Source organism: Danio aesculapii, chromosome 3 (assembly GCF_903798145.1).
Source record: "Danio aesculapii chromosome 3, fDanAes4.1, whole genome shotgun sequence".
In the NCBI taxonomy this organism is placed as follows: domain Eukaryota; kingdom Metazoa; phylum Chordata; class Actinopteri; order Cypriniformes; family Danionidae; genus Danio; species Danio aesculapii.
The window spans coordinates 17,200,466-17,223,473 of NC_079437.1; the positions used below are offsets into that span (position 1 = coordinate 17,200,466).

Below are 23,008 nucleotides of genomic sequence, written 5' to 3' on the forward strand. Positions count from 1 at the left end.
GTTTTCTGGGGAGTCTGACAATATTCAGGTACATAAATTAAATATTCATAACGCAAAAGATGCTTTTCTTACTATGCCTTGTCTCATTTTTAGTCCAAAAATCTAAGGAAATTCTTAGATCAAGGACTAGAAACAAAGACCAATATTCTAAATATTAAAAACCTTTTTGTTGTTGCATAAATAATATAAATTCCATATAAATACAGTGATTAAATACAATTCTGTGGCTCCTGGTCAACTATAATCCAGACTTAACATTGCTTATCTTTGCGGTGTGACTATTGTGGATGCACACATTGTGATATCGATGCTGTGATGATATGTTGTGCAGCCCTAATTAATAAAATGGTTTGCCAATAATGGGCAAATATTGATCTAAAAATCTACATCAGAAGACTTAGTTTTTGAAATTATTTGTTTATTTTTTTATGTTTTTTCATTTATAATTATTATTGTTATTATTATTATTTATTTATTTTTTTTGCAGACACCAGCTGAGGAAGCAGCTCAAGGGGATGAAGTGGCAATAATTCAAGACAATCAGCAGCAGGTAATTTCTCAAATAAAATTTTTTGGCATTGTAACTGCTATTGCACTTAAGCTTAAATGTTTGAAAGTGTATTGGCATAACCACAATACGAATGTGTCTGAACTCAGATGGACAGTCACATCATGAAAGTAGTGCAGCAGATCGTCAGCCAATCACACGGAGGCCACCAGATCATCGTACGAAATGTCACCGCGGACGAAACTCCGGGCATCTCAGACTCTGGAGACACAATTACCATCGCCACGCCAGAGAGTCTAACCGAACAGGTAGCAATGACACTCGCAAACGCCATTAGCGATGGCACCATTCTTACAACTACAACAGAGGGCGCTGACGAGACGTCCCACACCACTGTTACCATGGTAACAGCCGAAAACGTTGAGACAATTGAGCAAGAGGAGCAATACGTCATTGCTTCACCTGACGAAATGGAAATCCAGACTGTGGTTGTGGTCTGACTTGCACATTTTGTTAATTTAATAACTTTTATTTGTTACATTGCAAGCCTTGGTGTAGCATTTCCGTTCTCTGGGAGGCCTTGTTTTTATATGTTTTGCATCATTTCAGTATTAAAAACTTTGTTTGGGTTTTAAACAGAAGCACCACTAAATAAATAATCAATAAAGTCATGTTTTTGTTTAATTTCAGACATTAAACAACATGTTTCTTTTGTTTGTTCAGCCTTCATAGCAGTGACGCTGGCATATAAACATGTTGCTCCTGTTGAATGTCATGTAATCATAAACGACTATCATCGACTCATCATGAATATGTAATCTAACACGTGGCCACTAATAACAGGGCCCAAAGAATATCTGGCAGGGAATGAAAGTACAAAACATTAAATATATTTTTATGCACCTCTGTGTTTTTCCATTCATTGGTCAGTTCTAGTTTTTGTATTTGGGATTATTGGTAAGCTGAATCAAAATTATAATAAACTTTTGAAAATAGCATTATAATTAAACAATCGATTACAATCAACTTTAATTTTTGTCAAGATAGTTAGACCGTTTTTTACAAATATACCTGGATAATAAGAAGGAGGGTACTAGACCAAAAACCTTCAGAATTGCTGCTTTAGTGGAACAGATCATCAGATAATATTTGTCAGATAATAGATTTTTGTTGTTGTTGTTTGGGAAAGAACTGTTTATAAAGGTTATAAAGCCTATGTTTATTTAATAATATAGCAGTATTACAGTATATAACGGTAACAAGCTGATTTTAATCATAATTTTCTCCAAAATTATTATAATTTGTTTATGTAGATGCTCCAGAATAATCTTATATTATTATCAATGTGTAATACACATTGGGCCCTATCATATACCCGGTATATGCTGAAGGACTTTTAATTTGTCAGTTCCAGTGAATCATATGCAGTTACAAAATCTGTGTGTTTAAGGTCTGTTTTCTTTAAAAATCTCCACTGCCTGACTGATATCTGCTATATCATGATAGGTGGTCTCAGAATGCACACGAAGCACTGTATTAAATTAAATTTTCCCACACCATGTTGTTAAAATATGAACATTTCTTTTACCCCACTATATTCAATGGAGCTTCTGCGCTAGCCTGCTAATACTGATGGGTGTGTGCGTGTAAACGGCTTTTCATCTCAATTTACGCTTGAACAACTAAATGAATGCTGAAGTCTATTTAACTGATTATATTTTAATTACACTACAACATTGATGCTGTAAAAGCAAATAAAATGGAAAAAAGTCACATTAACCCTTAACCGGAAGTTTGTCAGTATGGGAAGATACACTTGCTCTGCATATACCCTACAAGGCACAAGACCTGTTTGGTGGAATTTGTTGCCATTTTTAGACCAGCGCAACCCTCATTTTCATGTTTTTATGCCACATTGTGTAAATGGCAAATCCATTTGCACCACAAATCCATTTGCATGGGTGTTCCAGTCTATAAAATAGGTATGTTAAGGTGCATTGTTGGCACGTTGTTATTTTGAGGAACTGAAATAGACTGCGTCATTGACCAACTGAAAGCTGGTCTAAAGTCCAGCGCATGGCATGTTAGTTATGTGCCTATGCTGGTCCAAAACGCTTACGCATTGCCTAATACACACAGAATGTACAGCAATACACGGATATCTTCACATTTGAAAAATAATTAAAGGATTAAAATATTACAAAAATATTATTTTCTACATAAATATAAAAACCACTGCCTCCATGCCTTCTTCAGGTCGGGGGGCTTTTTTCAGTTTATTCATGACAATTTGCTTTTGTATAATGTTATGATTATTAGCAGTATTATTTATTATATGCATATTTATATTTGTTTCAATAAAAACAAGTTTAGATTTGTCTACCTGTCAGGTTTTGTGGACGTATGCATAACCATATGGGGCATAAGAATAGGACATGTGTTTGCATTTAACTCAGTGTTTTGACCACACTAGTTTTGAAACAAATCTTTGCACTTAAAAAACGAAATTAAATATGAAGGCTAATGGATATCTTCAGTGGAGTGCGTACATAACCATTTGCTTATCCATGAAAGTAAATTAAAGAATAAAAGTAAATGGAGGAGGCTTGTTCTATATCCATGCGCAGCAGATGGTCTATTTAACTGATTTCTCACTAGTGAACACTGAGTTTTTCCACAAGGTCCGACATGTAAATAGCGAAAGCAACATGGCACGACGCAACAGACTCTTAAAGGGAATGGGAGATGAGACTCTGCTTGGTTTAATGCATGTTATGCTCAAAACAAACCCATAACTTATAAGAGAATAAGCACAACCCTGTTAGACCATGCGGCGCAAACCGTAATTTTCCATCCTTGGATTCAGACACGCCCTTAATGCTTTTGCGCTATGCGCTTTAGATTTTGCGACTAGATCGTTAAAATTGAGCCCATTGTGTTTGAGTCAACTAATCTGCAAGGCGTGTCATTTTGAGATTTGATGAATGTATTGTTTCACATTAGGTCTGTTGTTGCAGTAAGGCAGTAGACGCTTTAGTTTGGCAGATTGGGGCCATTATGAAGCTCTGGTCACCTTGACTGTCTGTGTTCTCCCTCCTATCAGCTCATTACCACACATGCTGGAATGCTTCAGGCCCTCACATATGCCCATTTAATGGCTTCTGTCTTTTTTCCCAGCTATAATTGAATCCCTGACCTGTCTTGCTATTGATGCATTTAAAAACAATTATGCCCTCCGGTTTCACAATGACAATAAATCGGCTCGTCTGTTTTGAGCTATTGTTAACTCTTAATTATAGCCAGAAAGAATTCATTTTGTGGAGGTTAGGGTTATTTTAATTTTACTCATAATGATATTGTTTTGGCTGGTTTTATTATATATACATTTATTATTTTATATTTATATTATTTTTTTATATTTTTTAGTTTATATCTATTTAATGGCTCTTTTCTTTAAATTATTTTGCTTTGCTGTTGACCTGTTTTGGGAGACTTACTCTTATTCTCAAAGTTACTAACAGGGTATTGATTTCTAAAGTAAGTAAACAAAGTACTCGACTTTATTTATGTCCTTGCATCAACCTGATAATGTATTTTTCTCAGCAGAGGTCAAACCTGCAGTCTTATGAATTGCAAAACTAAGCACCACAGTCAACCAAGACGTCATCCTATATAAATGCTATTAATATCCCATTAAACCATTACCTGGTGTTGGTTTCTGGATCAGAATGGATCTGGATTCTTAGAAGGGGAATTGGAGTTAAATGAGGCAGACCACATCTAACTGTACCACAGTATCTCTGAGGATCTCAGTAATGGGAGCGTCGTCCTTTGCTGCTCTGACAGGCTGTTTCTGGGTCAGTCCTCAGCCCTGAGAGAGGCCCGATCCACAGCATCACACACAGAGAGAGAGAGAGAGAGAGAGAGAGAGAGGGGGAGGTATTTTTAGAAAAATGGGGCTTCACTGTACCTTTTTCTTGCAAAAGAATCATTAAAAGACCCAGCTAGCTTGTCCCAGATTTTTGCTCTGTGGGTTTGGACTGGACCAACTGAGTGGAGATGTAGAGGCACGGCTGCGGAGAGCTTGACAGCGCTCTCTTGATTCGGACTGGACTGATATCTTCAGCCGAGGGTCCTTGATGGAGGATGAACTTGCTCCGAGCGATTCCTGCTTTTTGGTGATAATGGATTGAGGAGGTGCTGACCTGAGGTGACCTCTGAGAGATCTACTTCAATATACGGCCAGAAGACCCAGAAACCATGATGAGAAGATTTCTGAAGAGCCAGAAGGGCCGCTTCTCCCTTCGCCAAAGCCGATCGGGGTCCCGGAGTGCCTCCAAAGACTTCTGTAAGTTTCTGAAGCAGAGCATGAAGATCTGTAAGAGACTGCATTGCTGTAATATAGTGTCATACATGTCTTGAGGTCATAGTTCAGAAATGAGAAAAATAGAATGGTTTAATTATTAAGGTAATATATTTTAGTATATTGTTTAAGAAGTCATTTTGTATAGAGTAAATTGGACATAAATAAATAATATTGTGTATATCCTGTGTCTTTACAGCACTTTTCTCAAATGCATAGTTTTTATACAAATAATGTTTTTCTTTAACTCCACAGACCCAAACCCCAGCGTGCTGAGAGATTTCCCACTGACTATTGGTGGTAACATAAACGCTTGATATTTTTTAATACCTTTTATTAGGTCACATGCGATTACAACAGCTACAGTAGGTTATATGATGAAGTGACGCAAACTGCAATGCCTAAACTGGTCTGATATCTTTTAAACGCAAGGGTGGTTTGATTCTATTAAAGGTGTAGATTTACATTCTATTTATTCATGTATTTTATATATAACGTTTTACAATCTTGTTCAGACAGATGAATAGATTTTGAGTATATGTTCTTAAATTTAATTTATTAAAGTATATATATTTTTTCCTATTATAAATTTATTTGGAATATTTACAAAGCCTGACAAAAGTCTTGTCGCCTATCCAAGTTTTAGGAGCAACAAATAATAACTTGACTTCTAGTTGATCATTTAGTATCAGAAGTGGCTTATATAAAAAGACAAAAGCCTATAGATTAGGCTTACTTTACCTGAATAAAATATGATCATGGCTTGATTTACAATTATTTAATTAGGACAGTAAGGTCTGACTTTGCTTAGACAAAAGTCTTGTCAATTAACAGAAATAATGTACAGTATAGAATATAAAGTCATGGTGTAGTCGAAAAAAGAATTAATATAGTAAATGACTCCCATGAGCTTGGAGGACTGCATCCATACATCTCGACAATGACTCAAATAACTTATTAATAAAGTCATCTGGAATGGCAAAGAAAGAGTTCTTGCAGAGTTCATCAAGATTCTTTGGATTCATCTTCAATGCCTCCTCCTTCATCTTACCCCAGACATGCTCAATAATGTTCATGTCTGGTGACTGGGCTGGCCGATTCTGGAGCACCTTGACCTTCTTTGCTTTCAGGAACTTTGATGTAGAGGCTGAAGTATGAGAAGGAGCGCTATCCTGCTGAACAGTTTGCCCTCTTGTGTGGTTTGTAATGGGCAGCACAAATGTCTTGATACCTCAGGCTGTTGATGTTGCCATTCACTCTACAGATCTCTCGCACTCCCCCATACTAAATGTAACCCCAAACCATGATTTTTTTCTTCACCAAACTGATTACTGTAAGAATCTTGGGTCCATGCCTGTTCCAATAGGTCTTCTGCAGTATTTGCAATGATTGGGATGCAGTTCAGCAGATGATTCGGTCACACTTTTCAATAAGTTTCATTAGTTAATGGTAATTTATGCATTTACTAACATGAACAAACAATGAACAATACATTTACTACAGTGTTTGTTCATGTTAGTTAACGTTAGTCAATGAAAATACGGTTGTTCATTGTTAGTTCATGTTAACTCACAGCGCATTAACTAATGTTAGCAAGCATGGACTTGGATGCTAATAAAGCATTATTAAATGTTCAATTATGATTAATAAATGCTGTACAAATGTTGTTCATGATTAGTTCATGTTAGTAAATGCATTAACTAATGAACCTTATTGTAAAGTGTTACCAATGATTCATTGGAAAAATCTACCTTCTGCAACTTTTTCAGATGATTAACTAGAAATCAATCTATTTATCTATTAATCTAGAATCTATTATTTGTTGCTCTTAAAACAATAATATATATATATATATATATATATATATATATATATATATGTATATATATATATATATATATATATATATATATATATATATATATATATGTATATGTGTATATATATATATATATATATATATATATATATATATATATATATATATATATATATATATATATATATATATATATATATATATATATAATAATTATAATATATACATAATACTGTAATATAATATAATCTCTTTTTTTCCTTTGTCCTTATCTCTCATTTATTGACTTTCTCCAGAACTGGCACTTCCAGCAAATAACCAGGGATGGCCGGAGGAGTTTGGCTTTAAGCTGGGTGGTGATGGACCGAGTTACATCTTGTCTGTGGTGGAGGGCAGCAGTGCTTACATGGCCGGACTGCAGCCGGGAGATCAGGTGCTGGAATTGGATGGCCAGAACGTCTCGTCTCTCAGCACTAAAGCTCTCGTTGCTCTGGCTCAGACCCTCAAGACTGTGCCTCCCAGCATCGGAGTCGTGTCTAGAATAGAACAGGTCAGTTATTCGTCATTGACATGCCATTTAATCAACCTGACATGCAATCATTTGGGGAAAAACGTTGGAATAGAAAGACTATTTCATATTTTTTACTATGATTTACAGAATTCAATTTAGATTTTATTTAAACAAGAGTGAAGAGTCACTAACTGACATGTTAATTGACAGAATCAGTGCGGATCCAAAATACTCACTGTCAATTTGAAAAATTTTAAAAGCAAGAAAGGACCTGGGCCCAGTTGCATGAATGCCTTTAGGCTAAGAAATCCTTTAGTTGTAAAGTTAATGGAACCCTTTGTAAAACTTGGGTTGCATTAAAAAAAATCATAACTTGAGTCAACTTAAGGAATTTAAGCCTTCCAATAAGTATTCCCTCTTAAAAGTGTCCCCTTAAGCTTTGCTAAAAGGTCTTTAGCAACTATTTCACCTAAATACATTTTAAGGGTTCCAAAACAGCTTAATTATTAAGTGGTTCCCAAATAAACTTAATACTTTTTGTGCAAATGAATGACTGATGTGTTGCAGCACCTTTCTTTAGATGAATGGCCTCTCATTCAATGTTCAGTTTGGTTTATGTTTTTGGTTTTCTGTGTTGATGTTAGTAGGTTGGCTTTTAGGTTTGTTACTTTCTGGTTACTGTGAGATGCAGTAACTATAGTTACCGCAGAACTGATTGTGCAAGAAATTAAAGTGAAATGCTTAAAAAAGACATTTGGGTAAGGGTGACAGTTTAGAAGTTGGATGCAATGCTCTTAATAATCCTCTGGGATTTTTCCCCCTTTGAGACACCCCTACGTCAGTTTACTTCGGGACTTGCAGACAAAGCAAGAGGAATAACGTTTATGAACAAAACAAAAAAAATTGGAGCAGGAGCACAATCAACACAATAGGGCAGAGAAAGAATGTAGCTGAAGTAGGAATTTCACTGTACAGGGAACCTGTTTGCTAACTGTGGGTATGGCAACAAATGCTTTGAATTTTAATCCCAATTAGAACAGGTTGGACAGGGGTAGACTAGTCTCCCGTAGCCAGACCTCAGACTGACGGCTGAAGGTCTGGGAACTTTGGCCTCTTGGAATGGTCAAGGACTGACAATGATATATGACTGATATGTTAACCAATTAATAATTTTGTGTCATGTCATGTTTAGGGCCATGGAAGTGTCTACAGAATAACAACCTGGCCACACGCAGCCGTGCATCATTCATTTGTGAATGCCTTTAAAACTTTACAATACCGATGCATTAATATCCTTAGTGATCCGTCAGAAAACATAATAAATCAGTAGGACCTGTGTGGATGCAGACTGAGATAAACATTGTAGCTTTTTTATCCAATCAGACCTGTTTACACACTTGACTCCCAGAAACCCTGTATATTTAAACCAATCAGAGGATGACTGAGAATCTGCCAAAGTGTTTCCAGAAAACTGTGCCATATGCATGAGACATTTAGCCAAAGGTCTGTGGGCAGTGCTTGGCGTGACATCTGAGGCTGAGACTAGGGGTAGACAAACTCCAGCCACATTGGGATTATAGGCAGCTGCTTAAGCAATCAGAGAAAAAGACTAAAGTAAGAAAATAAAATAAGAACCGTAACCACTTAAAAGCTTGTACAAGAGAACAAAATAAAAGAAAAACGAGAACAAGAAAAACTAATACTAAAAACAAACTGAACAAAACTGACTAAATGTAGCACAATTCAACAAGACTCAGGTAAGGAATTTGCACAGAAAATACACAAAGACACAAAAAAGCAACAAACATAGACATAAATAAACAAACAAAACAGAACAATACAAATCAAACATTTATGAAATACTTATATAAATGTCGTACACATCCGTTACAATTCAAAAGTTTATCAATAGGATACCTGAACAGAAATTAATGATTTGATTTATTATATGCTGAAAATTATTCATTATATGCTTTGTTTTGTCAAATAACAGGAATGAATAACAATGCACAATATACAATCACCAGCCACTTTAAGAGATTTTGGTCCATCTTGACATGATACACTGAAAAAAATTATTCAAAGATGATTCCTTGGATTTACTAAATTTTTTTTACGTTAAGTGGTTGTAAACAATTTATTTGGGCTGAATTTAAACAAACAAATTAAGTTGAACATTGCTCCATTAATTTTTTTTGTTTAAATTCAACACAAGTAAATTGTTTGCAACAGTTTTGCATGCAACACTTTTTTCAGTGTAGCATCACGCAGTACCTGCAGATTTGTCGGATGCACATCCATGATGCGAATCTCCCGTTCCACCACATTCCAAAGGTGCTCTATTGGATTTAGATCTGGTGACTGTGGAGGCCATTTGAGTGCAGTGAACTCATTGTAATGTTTAATAAACATTTAATGAACATGGTCAGCAACAATACTCAGGTAGGCTGTGGCGTTAACATGATGCTCAATTGGTACTAATGGGCCCAAATGTGCCAAGAAAATGTCCCCCTCACCATTACACTACCACCACCAGCCTGAACCATTGCTACAAGGCAGGATGGATCCATTCATGTTGTTGGTGCCAAATTCTGACCCAATGGCAATGTTTTTTCAATCTTCTATTGTCCAATTTTGGTGAGCCTGTGCGAATTTTAGCCTCAAATTCCTGTTCTTAGCTGACAGGAGTGGCACCCGGTGTGGTCTTCTGCTGCTTTAGCCCATCTGCCTCAAGGTTGGACGTGTTGTGCGTTCAGAGATGCTCTTCTGCATACCTCGGTTGTAACGAGTGGTTATCTGAGTTATTGTTGCCTTTACATCAGCTGTAACCAGTCTGGCCATTCTCCTCTGACCTCTTGCATCTACAAGGCATTTGTGCCCACAAAACTGCCGCTCACTGGATATTTTCTCTTTTTCAGACTATTTTCTGTATCCCCTAGAGATGGTTGTGCGTCAAAATCCCAGTAGATCAGCAGTTTCTGAAATACTCAGACCAGCCTGTCTGACACGTCTGACCATGTCATGTTCAAAGTCACTCAAATCACCTTTCTTCCCCATTCTGATGCTCTGTTTAAACTGCAGCAGATCGTCTTGACCATGTCTACATGTATTGAGTTGCTGCCATGTGATTGGCTGATTGGAAATTTGCGCTAACAAACAGTTGTACAGGTATACCAAAAAGGGGCTGTTGTGAGTGTATGTTACAGTTCTTTTAAACTGTAATTGTTTTTGGTCACATAAATGCTGCCTTTTTAATTTTACATTCATTATTCCAAATTTTGTAGTGTAAATTAAATGTATATTACAATAATAATCTCTCTTACTGTTTTTATCTGCTTTCCCACCCCAGATGGACATTGCCCCAGGGCCTGATGGACGTTTTGGCTTCACCATAGTGGGCGACAGTCCCCTGCTGGTGGAGGACTGCATCCTCAACTGTCCAGCGGGCCGCAGTGGACTGCGAGCAGGAGACTATGTGCTGGAGGTGAATGGGATACCAGTGAAGCAGCACGAGACGGCGGCGGCCATGATCAAGGCCTCTCAGGGACGGACTCTGCGTCTGGGTGTTCTACGCATAAACCGCTGGCAGAAACGCACCAGCAGCAGCATGAAGGAGACCTATCACAGTGGAGAGGTCGTCAGGCAGGACCGCAAACACAAAGCTCTGGAGTTCAACAAGAAGGTCAGCATACAAGGGACAGTTCACCCCCCCAAAAAAAATCCTGTTAATTTACTTACTTGTTTACTTAATTCTGCTCCTTAGTGACCCATATACAATTGAAGTCAAAATTATTTGCCCTCCTTCATTCATTCATTTTCTTTTCGGCTTAGTACCTTTATTAATCTGGGGTCGCCACAGCGGAATGAACCGCCAACTTATCCAGCATATGTTTTACGCAGCGGATGCCCTTCCAGCTGCAACCCATCACTGGGAAACATCCATACATACTCATTCACACACATACACCACAGACAACCTAGCTTACCCATTTCACCTATACCACATGTTTTTGGACTTGTTTGGACCACGTTTTAGCACCCAGAGGAAACCCATGTGAACACGGGGAGAACATGCAAACTCCTCACAGAAACGCCAACTGATCCAGCTGAGGCTTGAACCGGTGACCTTCTTGCTGTGAGGTGAATGTGTTACCCACTGCGCCACCATGTAGCCCTATTTATAACAGAATAGAACAAAAGCAGTTTAAAAACTAGAATAAATTTTAAGGTAAATATTATTACCCCCCTTAAGCAATATTTTTTTTCGATTGTCTACAGAACAAACCACTGTTATAAAATATTAAGTAAAATATAATATAAAGTAATATAATAAAATATGCAGGCAGGGCAAATAATTCTGACTTAAACTGTAATGTCTGTGAGAGTAAGAAAATAAATGAAAAATCAAGCAAAACAAATGAATACCTGTTGCTCTGTACAACACGTTGCGGCCTTATGAATTGATATGATCATTACGTGCAAGGAGCTGAACATTAACCCACACCCAGAAAAGCTAGTTTAGACCTGTTAAACATCAACCAATAGCACTTTTAATGGTATTTTCCAAAAACTATGCTGGCAAAGCCAAAATGTTTTCTTTTTTCAAATATTTTTAGGTTGAGGAGATTTTGGGGGAGGAGCCCGAGGTGAAAGAGAGGCTGTTTGATTTGCTGAAGCAGTATGCAAATGAGAGGGATGTTGAAGGACTGGCGTCTACACTTCCAGAAATACTACTCACTGAAGAGCATCAGCAACTGATTGATAGCATCAGGTACCAACAAATTTTCATCGATCCACTTCTAGTCCCAATTTACAGATTTCTTGTAGCATTTTAGCTTTCCTCTTTGTTTTTGGATTGGTTACATTTTTTATATTTATTATCTAGGGTCATGAAACACTAAACATTTTTAACAGATGTTTTTGTGTTGCCCATAAAAGACAATGCTTATATCAGTTCATTTTAACTGCAGGAGAAAATGGTTATTTTTTAAAATTTGCACAGGCTTCATGACTCTTTAAATTGTATTTTCTAGATAAAACAAAAACAATTTTTAGCATAAGTAAATAAACTTGCTACATTTTTTTATTTGAATTGTTTGTATTAATTTAATTGAATTATTATAATGGTTGCTTTGCTTTATACATTTTAATGAACCTTTTGGAGTGCAAATTGGTGTCAAGGCTGAAATATTTCTTAATTTATTTATATTATCGGGAACCATGAATGCCGCCTTTAGCAAGTAAGAAATGTTTTTTTTGGTATTTGCACAAAGCTTTGTATTTGCTGTCATTTTCCATTGTTCAAACTGCTTTTTAAGGGAATTTCTTGCATGTCTTTAGAATGTATTTATTTATTGTTTGTTATAGGGAAAATCTTTAAATTTAATCCTTATAAATCTAAATACTCTATAATGTCTCATAAGGGGAGTTTGTCTGTCAAAGAACAAATGTGCTGATCAAAAAATGCTTTCTAACTTGATTCTGATATCACTTTGCATTTCATTGCATGCTCTATTTAAAACCACATTTTTAATGTGATGCCTCCGCTTCAGACTCAGTTTTATGCTTTAGGTTTGTATTTTTGATGTATCTGGTGGTTTCTGAGTCATATGGTTTGATCTGATGCATGCTGTTCAACCTGTTTAAAAAAAGAATCACAACTGCTTTTAAAAAACTGCTAAACAGAACTGAAAGAGAAGAAACTGCATTACAAATTTGCTGTGTCATTATGGCCAGCCATCTTTAATCCAATATGTTCACTATTCCCTCGCATCTCTATTTAAAATGTCTCATGGCAAATAAAATCAGGGCAACTATAACATCCTCTCAGGACATTTTTTTTCTCAGGATTTTTTTGTCTTTCACTATTTAAACATTCATTAATGTTTATTTTTGCATAATTAACAGTTATATTGCACATTGTGAAATTATATTAGATATTGATACTTGGAAAATTATATGTGGAATTTAGTATTCCTATTTCTATTCTTCTTATTTCTGCATGTTTATTAAGAATTTAGTATTATTAGATGTAATATTATTAATATTTGTGAAAGATATTCTTTTTAAGAAGGCCCTCTCGTAGGTTTGCAAGTGTCAGTTCTTTCTGGCACTGTTATAACTCGCTGATGAGGGTCTTTGTCAGGAGAATTTGACACGTCTCATAGCGGCAAGGTTTTCATTTACGCTAATGGAGCGATTTTAACAGCAGCTGTACACTAGCTACAACTGAATTATGCCTGTGGTGTTTAACAGATATAATATTGTTTCTTCAGTAATTTATCAGATAAACCTTTTTTTTTAAGTTAGACTGGAAGCTATTCCAAATGGGACTTATTTTTGACCTTCACTGGGAGTGAATTATGAAGAAGAACAGCATGCTCCAGATACCTAGATTCACACTTTTCATCAGCTTGTTCTGGTTTAACCCTTGATTGTATTATCGGGAACAATGAATGCCTTCTTTAGCAAGTAAGAAATGTGCTTTTATTTGCAAAGGTTTGATTTTGCAGTCATTCTCCATTGTTTAAAAGCAAGCTGCTCTTTTATGGGATATTCATTGCATGTCTTTAGAACTGCAAGAATGTTGTCAATGGAGTTTGTTTTGAGTAAACAATCACGTTTTACTTTAAAGTGCCTATTGTGCTCTTTTGGATATTAGCTTTCCTGTAGTGTGCAGCTAACTTTCTAAAAGGTCAGCAACGTTTTCAAAATCAAAGTGGAGTTACTCTCTTTCAAAAGAATGAAGCAATTATAAAAATGTCTGAAATGAGTTGTCAGTGTTTTCAGTATTATTTCCTGCCAAACAAATTTGCAGTATGTTGTCAGCCATTTTGCAGTATAAATAGTGTAAGTAGTGCATTACACTGAAAATTCTAAAAAGAGTAAGTGCACTTTAAATACCCGGATGATGCACTTATTCAACCATTAAAATGAAGTGTGGAATGATGGACACTTTATGCACTCAAAGGCCGTTGTTTTGCTCACATGGATTACTTTATTTATTTTGGATTGTGAAAGCAAAATTCTCCTACGAGAGTGATTATACCGCCTCCCGATGGTGAATGCCGTTACACTCATGGCAGGTATTATTTGGTAGTTTGGTCATTTGTTTCACGAGTTTGGCATTAGTCAACAGTCATCAAGGAAACGGTTTGAATTTTTGCTTAGTAAAAAAACCTTTAGTGTTCCATTTGGGACGACACTACATACTATGCTATTGAGTGTGTAAGTACATAAGTCCATAGTGTATAGTGTGCCATTTGGGACTTCGACTTTTAACCTGTAGCTGAGATCTGGAGAAGTTTTTGCTTATGTTGTCGACATGTTGAGATTTTTTTTTTTTTTTGCACAGCAAAAGCAATTATTTTAATACGTTAGATAAGTCTCCAGGGCTTGAATTGATACAGTAAAACCAATAACATTGCTACAGTTCATATTACTCTATTTATATTACTGTTTATGAGTGCTAAGGAGGCCATTGAAGCTGAAATTCTGTTTTGATAATAGCACTTGATTTCTAACTAATCTCAACAGACTAGGCGATCTGACCAATCAATGGAAAGTATGCTCGGAGAAAGGCATGCCTTAGAGAGAACAGAGCTTTTCAAACACAGTGTGAAAAGAGTTGAAGCTGTAATGTGTATAATAAGAAAAATAAAGGTTTTTGTTTTTACTTTGGAAGAACTTCAAAACTAAATTAGGAATGAGTGAATGCATATGGGACACTTTAACTGGAACATAGGCACATGTAGATTGAGTGCAATTAAACAAAAAAAAAGCTCTTCAGGTTCATTTGCAGCGATAGCTTTTGCAGTTGGTGACCATCACTGCATCGTCACTGTCCTTCAGATCATTTGAGCAATGACCAGCTTGTGTTCTGCACTCCGTCCCAGCAAAAAATTTGCCCAGTGCTCCCCATGGAACCTCCCTATTTTTGAAGCAGCCTACTTCTTATAATAAACCTCTCTTAGGTCTGTGACGCACCAGAAGTTTGCACAAAATCCACATAACAACTTTCTTGATGTTAAGTTGTGAGGTACAAAGCAGCAGCTAACAAGATCTTGGGACTTTACCTTGAATTTTTGAGGGAACCGTTTCTTTGTGTCTTCGGCTTTTGACTGCTCGGTGTCATTTTTAAACTCAAGAGTTTTCAGCCTTGAACCAGGCTACCTCAACGATCTTCTAACTCATGCTGAATTATGTGGATCAGATTGAGTAACTCTCCCTCATGCTGACCTGCCTTAGATTTCCAGTGGGACAGTTTCTATTTTCTCCCTCTCTCTCCGTTCGTGTTCCACTCTTTTATTCTGTTCTCTCTCCTCACCTCTGAAGACGCTGGAACTTTGTCTTTCATCTGCAGTTAAAAGCACCTGGTCTGCGGTTCTGGATGTAGGCTCCTTTCTAACATTAAACTCCCCAAGGCAAGCCAGCATGGACATGTGGGCAAACTTGACAGAGCTGACTCGATGATGACGTGACCTTAAGATTCCTTCTTCACCCGTGCAACGTCATCGCTCCTCAGGTTGGCGCTAATAAGCATCTCCTCATCTGGATACTGGAGATAATGGCTTTTCCGACTGTCCTGTTGTTTTCAGTGATTAACCCTTCCAGCATTATGAAGTACTCAGCACTTGAAACGTAATTTAAAGGAGAGATGGGTCGTGACAGGGGTTTCTCCAGGCGTTTTCGGTAAGAAGAAGTTTCTAGGATCATTACCAGAAAAGCTTGTTTCGGACGTTGGGGTCTGACTGCATTTATAGGGAAATTGTAATTCTTTCTAACATAATTTGGGGCTTTATAGATAAAGGACAAACAGCTTTGAGATTTACTCTAAAATTCCTCTCTGTTGTATTTTTTAAACATCTTAACTCCCCATTTGGCCTTGTTTTTGAACTTGCTTTCTTTAATGATTTCAATTTGTAATTTAAAACTTGTTAAGCAGATAATAATGAGTTTGTAGTCCATAGCATGCTTTGTTTGTTAGAATTAAGCAGGATAAAACAGTTGCAGTAGGTCTAGAGATCACCTTGTGTTAATAGATATCTTTTATAGTCAAGACACTTTACTCCCACCATCATTCATTTTTAAAAGTGCGTCCTTGATCTGTGTTCCCTCCCCTCTCTGACATGGGGTTAATTTTATATTTCCTTTGACCTCTTTCTAATTGAGGGCATCCTGAACTAAATAAAAGTTAACTTTAGGAGAAATGTGGATTTTAGTTCTATTAACAGTTTTTGGGAAACCTACAGGAATGCTGGCATACCTGAGATTAGTTTCTATTACACCACAATACTTGGGTACATTAGACCTTATGAATGTTTGATTTATGATCTTATATTAGTTTTAAGTTAATATTAAGAAAACAAGCATAAGTTGTATAAAGTGGCTAAAATGCTTTATATTACATAATGTAGTGGGAATGCATGCATGTATGAGGCTAAACACTGACCAGACACTTTATTAGGTACACATCGTAATACCTTTTTCCTTCAAAAGTGCCTTAATTCTTTGCTGCACAGATTCATCAAGATGCTGTAGACATTACTCTGAGATTTTGGTTCATGCTAACATAGAATCATGCAGTTGCTGCAGGCTTGACTGCACATCTATGATTTAAAAAAATCTCTCATTTCACCATCCCATATATGCTCTACTGGATTGAGATCTGGTGACTGTGGAGGACATTTGAGTCTTATGAACTTTCTGTAATGTTTATGAAACCAGTTGAAAATAAGATGAGCTTTGTAACATGCTAAAAGTATATAGTAGCACAATATGGCTTCACTGTGATTTGTAAGGAGATGGACATAATCAATAACAGTACTCCGATTGGCATTTAAATGATACTCAAGTGGTACTCGGGGTCACAAAGCAAGCCAATAAATTGTCTGCCGCAACATTACTCCACCACCTGCTTGAACAGCAGATACAGATAAACCCATACTTTTATGTGGTTTGTGCCAAATCCTGACCCCACTATGCAAATGTAGTGTATGTGGCACGAGTGTGCATCATTTCCTAATAATAAAATGTCAGTTATGTTAATTATTCCTTAAGTATTGGGGCAGTCTTGCAAAAACTGCTGAAAATGGTCCAGGACATGCAGTACATATCACAAAAAAGATTGATAAATCATAATAAAAAACAAAACATTACATTTTATATAAAGAAAATAAAAAGACTGATCATTATAAATAATTATTAATGATAATGATCAAAATCAGATTAAAATAAAAACAGTGACTGACAAAAATAACGATTACACAATAAAAACTAATACAAAGCATCTGATTAAAATGATTATTACAGTAAATAATGACTACTAAATGGAAATTTAGTGCAAAAAAACAACGAGAAAATGTGTAAAAGAAAAAACACACAAAAAAATTAAATGATCAAAGACAATAAGGTAAAACAAAAATGTGGGGAGGGAAAAATGTGCCAAATTTTAACAAATTAAAAAAAATACAGATGAAAAAAAATCTATATACAGTGTCAAAAATAGTGTTATTAATCCTAAAATAGCTTTGATAATTTTTAAGGTACAGCCCTGTCTATTTTTCTGACATCTGTTTAACATTTTTTTATTTATGCTCTATTGGATTGAGTTTTGGTGACTGTGGAGGACATTTGAGCCTTATGAACTTCCTGTAATGTTCATGAAACCAGTTGAAAATAAGATGAGCTTTGTAACATGCTAGAAGTATATTATAGCACAATATGGCTTCATTGTGATTTGTAAGGAGATGGACATGATCAATATCTGGTAGGCATTTTAAACGATACTCAAGGGGTACTCAGCAAAGCAAGCCAAAAAATTATCACCACAACATTACCCTACCACCGGCTTAAACAGCAGATACAGATAGATCCATGCTTTTATGCGGTTTGTGCCAAATCCTGACCCTACTATGCAATAGCGTATGTGGCATGAGTGTGCATCATTTGCTAATAATAAAATGTCAGTTATGTTAATTATTCCTTAAGTACTAGGGCAGTCTTGCAAAAACTGCTGAAAATTGTCCAGGACATGCAGTACATATCACAAAAAAGATTAATAAATCACAATAAAAAAGACTGATCATTATAAATAATTATTAATGATACTAATGATCAAAATGAGATTAAAATAAAAACAGTCACTGACAAGAATAACGATTACACGATAAAAGCTAATACAAAGCATCTAATTAAAATGATTATTACAGTAAATAACGACTACTAAATGGCAATTTAGTGCAAACAATGAGACAATTTGTAAAAAAGACATAAAAAATGATCAAAAACAATAAGGTAAAACAAAAATCCTAATAAAAAAAATCAATATACAGTATCAAAAATAAAGTGTTATTAGTCCAAAAATAGGTTTGATTATTAATTTTAAGACACGGCCCTGCCTATTTCTCTGACAGCTATAAATCAACACCCAGCTTTAGTTTTGCACATCTGTGAAGCACACATAGGGCTGAAAAAGAAGAAAACATTATGTTTAGAAGTGTTTTAGATAGGATGGTGAAAGTTAAAAATCAGCAAGGAGGGTGAAAAGCACTCTCACTTTAATCATTCATCCTCCCACAGCTTCAAAATAACCATCAGACACCTTTCGGTAGTCACCTGCTTAGCTTTTGAAGTTGATCAAACAGGATATTTTTACCTGTCCCTTTTAACAGGACAGGAAAAAAAAACCTTCATGCATCACATGAATCCTCTTTTCTTTTCATAGCAGGTCATACGTGCATCTCTGTAATCGGGTATAATTATAGCAGACTTTCTCATAGCCGTTCCTCCTCCTCCAACTTTGCTTGCGTGTCTTCATCCAGTGTGTCTCAGCAGGCTTGAGAGTATGTTCAGTTTCTCCTCTGTGACTTCGTCTGCTGTTTGCCATGTTTGTCAGGATCTTCATCCCTAAGAAGCACAGGCAGCGCTTTGATGAGATGGTCTCTCAGAGTCTGATCAGTCGATTGAGGGGTCGAAGCTTCAGTGAGCACAGGAACAATCGACTACGACGCAGCCGGAGCGAAGACCACCCTGAACGGCTGCTTTCTGTGTCGACTAGAGCCAGCTCTGTGCCCCGGACCGCCAACGAGGAAGTGGTCATGCCTCCTGCCCGTGGCCTCCGCAAAACCACCTCGCTCATCGCGGGCCATTCCAGCTCCTTCTCCACTCGCAGGTCAGTCCAAGAAATCAACATTTTGCTTGATTTATGCTCTTTAGTGATTTTTATTTTCATTATTTTGTTTAAGTATGTTTCTTTTGATTTAATTATTTTTTATTTATTGAATGATAGGTCATTTGTTGATTAATTAATAAAGTAAATATGAATGATTTTGTGAATCATTTTTGGGTTAGATGGATGGATGGATGGAAAGGTGAATGATAGGTGAATAAATATACTGATTAAATATAAATTTAGGTCTTATAAATAAAATACTGGATGATGTATAAATAGTTTTATTGTTTTTATTAAATTTTTTGCCTTTATTATTTTATTCAATGTTGTTTTATTAAAAAAGTAGAACTATTATATGTTTATTTTAAATTATATTATTGTGCGTTACATTATTAGATTAATTTACATTAAAAAGCCTAGTGCATGTATGTCATTTTACCTATGCTTTTTTATTTTTTTTATTAAACATATATTTAATATATTTGTGAAGCATCATTTACATTACAAAGTACTTTTACGGTCACTATTCACTTTCATAGGGAAAACAATAGTTTGTACTTTGGATTTAGTTATAAATTTGTGCTTTTATGTTCCACGTAAGAAAAAAATGTATACGTGTTTATAATGACATGACGCCAGAAATACATTCATTCATCCGTCTTTCATCTGTGGAACATGAAAGAAAATGTTTTGTAGAATGTTCACGTTGCTCTTTTCTGCAATGGAAGCAGATGGGACCAAAAAACCCTCTTAAAGCATTATGAAACCTTTATTTACAGTTGAAGTCAGAATTATTAAACCCCATTTGAATTTTTTTTCTTTTTTAAATATTTCCCAAATGATGTTTAACAGAGCAACGAAATTTTCACAGTGTGTCTGATAATATTTTTTTTTTTGGAGAAAGTCTTATTTGTTTTATTTCGTCAAGAACAAAAGCAGTTTTTAATTTTTTAAAAACCAATTAAAGGTCAAAATTATTAGCCCCTTTAAGCTATATAATTTTTGATAGTCTACAGAACAAACCATCGTTATATAATAACTTGCCTAATTACCCTAACCTGCCTAGTTAACCTAATTAATCTAACCTAGTTAAATCTTTAAATGTCACTTTAAGCTGTAAAAAAGTGTCTTGAAAAATATCTAGTCAAATATTATTTACTGTCATCATGGCAAATATAAAATAAATCAGTTATTAGAAATGAGTTATCAAAACTATTATGTTTAGAAATGTGTTGAAAAATCTCTCTGTTAAAAAGAAATTGGGGAAAAAATAAACAGGGGGCTAATAATTCTGACTTCAACTGTATGTTCAAATTTTTTATTGCGAAAAAACAAACAGTATTTCAGTACAAATAGTAACATATCATTATCATTGTTATTTTTTTTTTACAAAAAAAGAAGAAAATAATAATAATAAATGGAAACAAGAGTAATAAAAGTGCACAGAAAATTACAACTAACTGAATGCAGACATTCACAATCACAATCAAATGTTCAGATACATTGTCAATGTTGATTTGATTTGATTTATTTATTTTGAACAGAAAAAAATCAAACATAAAACAATTCTTTAAACAAAAATACATTTCAACATGGTTGAAAGGAAGCGGGATGAAGCACAAGCTTCTTAATGTTGCCTGTGTGTTATTAATGTTGAAAGCAAATGTTTACAATTAAACAGTTTACAATAATAACAATTAAAATAGTTAATAATAGATAAAACAAACAAAAATTAAATCACTATGAAATAAATTAAAAAGGAAGGACAGTGCATCGATTAAATGGAAGGCAAGGTGTAAAAGTAAGTTTTAAAACATTGCCACTTTTTAAAGAAATTTGTTTTGCCAGAGCCTCTAATTTGCTTTTATTTTGATATTAATGTTTTCTTTAAGTAAAATAAGTTAAAAATAAAAGAACACGGTTTAATTTTTAGGTTCATATAATTTTAATACTGGGTGATGGATTGATTATTAATTGATAAGTATAAATCGATAAATATAATGCTGGCTGCTGGATAGATTGATATTTATTTATTTATAATATATGTTCATAATTTTATAATGCTATATTTATGTTTTATTTATTTTTGTAGAAATATAGAAGAATGACAAAAATAGATGAGGTGTTATGTTATAAGCTTCATATGAATGTACTGATGTAAGAATGGATGGATAAATGATGATAGAGGGATACACAGATTTATTCGTTAATTGCTGAGATAAACAGATACCTTATGAATGTAAGGATGGGTGATGAAAGGGTAGGCAGACAAATAGATACAGATAATACAGACTGACAGATATTTCATTAGAGAATAAACAGTGAACGTCATCCCTTTTTGGATTTCCAGTTTCATTAATTTTATAACCTGTAAATTATATAGATTTTGTCACTGCAAAAATGATTCTAATTCATTTTAATTTAGTTAGTTTCTTTGAAATGTGCACTGATATGTGTAAATATCCCACATTATTAGGATTCATTCCTTGTCAGCATACATTATGATTTCAATATTACTATTTGAGTGTATTGATGAAAGTAATTATTAATTTATTAAATAATTATTCTTGTGTTTGATTTACCAGTAGGAAAAAGGCAGGAGGATGTGAAATCTTCTCACTAGTATACACACTTGCAATCCTTTGTGAAAGCAAGTGCGGTTACTATTAAATAATGTTGCTAAAACTGAAATGTGGTTTTCATACTGACAGCATACTGTATTTAAAGATATTGCTTGAGCCACTGAGACAAAGCAAATGAAGAAGAGCTCTATATAAACAGAACCTGGATCCCAGCAGCAGTCTATGACTGTTATGGAAGAAATTCAAAGAGCTCATCACACTTTATCTATATTTAGCACCACTATAGAGAACACTCAGAGTTGATAATATAATATCTGTTGCATTTAAGCTCAAATCTAGAGTTTGTATCCACTTGTTTAAGATATTTTCTATTTATATCCACCCTCATGTTTCATTAGGACAGTACGTGTATACAAAGGCAACCAGAGTTTTGGGTTTACTCTACGTGGTCATGCTCCAGTCTGGATCGACTCTGTGATACCAGGTATGAAATGTATAGATACATGTATAGATGTATGTATGTATGGATAGATAGATTTGCAGTTTTCTGCCTTTCAACAATTTGCATTTCATATATTGAGTTAATGTTTTGCTTTCTTTTTTCACGTGTTGTATGAGAGGATTACTATTGTCATGTTATTTATTTCCTAATAGTATTCATATTTGTATACATAACAAATGGGACATACTAGTTGACATACTACAACAAAGCAAGGATATATAAAAAAAAAAAAAAAAAAAAAAAAAAAAAAAAAAAATATATATATATATATATATATATATATATATATATATATATATATATATATACATATATATATATATACATACATACATACATACAGTCGAAGTCCGACTTATTAGCCCCGCTTATTTTTGTCCCCAATTTCTGTTTAACGAAGAGAAGATTTTAACACATTTCTAAACACAATAGTTTTAATAACTCATTTCTAATAACTGATTTATTTTATCTTTGTCATGATGACAGTAAATAATATTTGACTAGATATTTTTCAAGACACTTCTATACAGCTTAAAGTGACATTTAAAGGC

At 34.9% G+C, this 23,008-nt stretch overlaps 2 protein-coding genes across 2 annotated transcripts in view; both read left to right on the forward strand.

Annotated features, from left to right (window-relative positions):
* The window catches only part of e4f1 (E4F transcription factor 1), an 18,000-nt gene extending 16,590 nt beyond the window's left edge, over positions 1-1,410 (forward strand). Inside the window, exons 13-14 of the mRNA XM_056453280.1 lie at positions 488-550; positions 658-1,410. Coding sequence (XP_056309255.1) covers positions 488-550; positions 658-1,008 — 414 coding nt within the window. The 3' untranslated portion in view covers positions 1,009-1,410. The remainder of the gene's footprint in view (positions 1-487; positions 551-657) is intronic.
* A 3,158-nt stretch (positions 1,411-4,568) lies between these two features.
* The window catches only part of grid2ipa (glutamate receptor, ionotropic, delta 2 (Grid2) interacting protein, a), a 32,752-nt gene continuing 14,312 nt past the window's right edge, over positions 4,569-23,008 (forward strand). Inside the window, exons 1-7 of the mRNA XM_056453281.1 lie at positions 4,569-4,856; positions 5,127-5,171; positions 6,987-7,240; positions 10,551-10,883; positions 11,818-11,972; positions 19,098-19,373; positions 22,354-22,439. Coding sequence (XP_056309256.1) covers positions 4,769-4,856; positions 5,127-5,171; positions 6,987-7,240; positions 10,551-10,883; positions 11,818-11,972; positions 19,098-19,373; positions 22,354-22,439 — 1,237 coding nt within the window. The 5' untranslated portion in view covers positions 4,569-4,768. The remainder of the gene's footprint in view (positions 4,857-5,126; positions 5,172-6,986; positions 7,241-10,550; positions 10,884-11,817; positions 11,973-19,097; positions 19,374-22,353; positions 22,440-23,008) is intronic.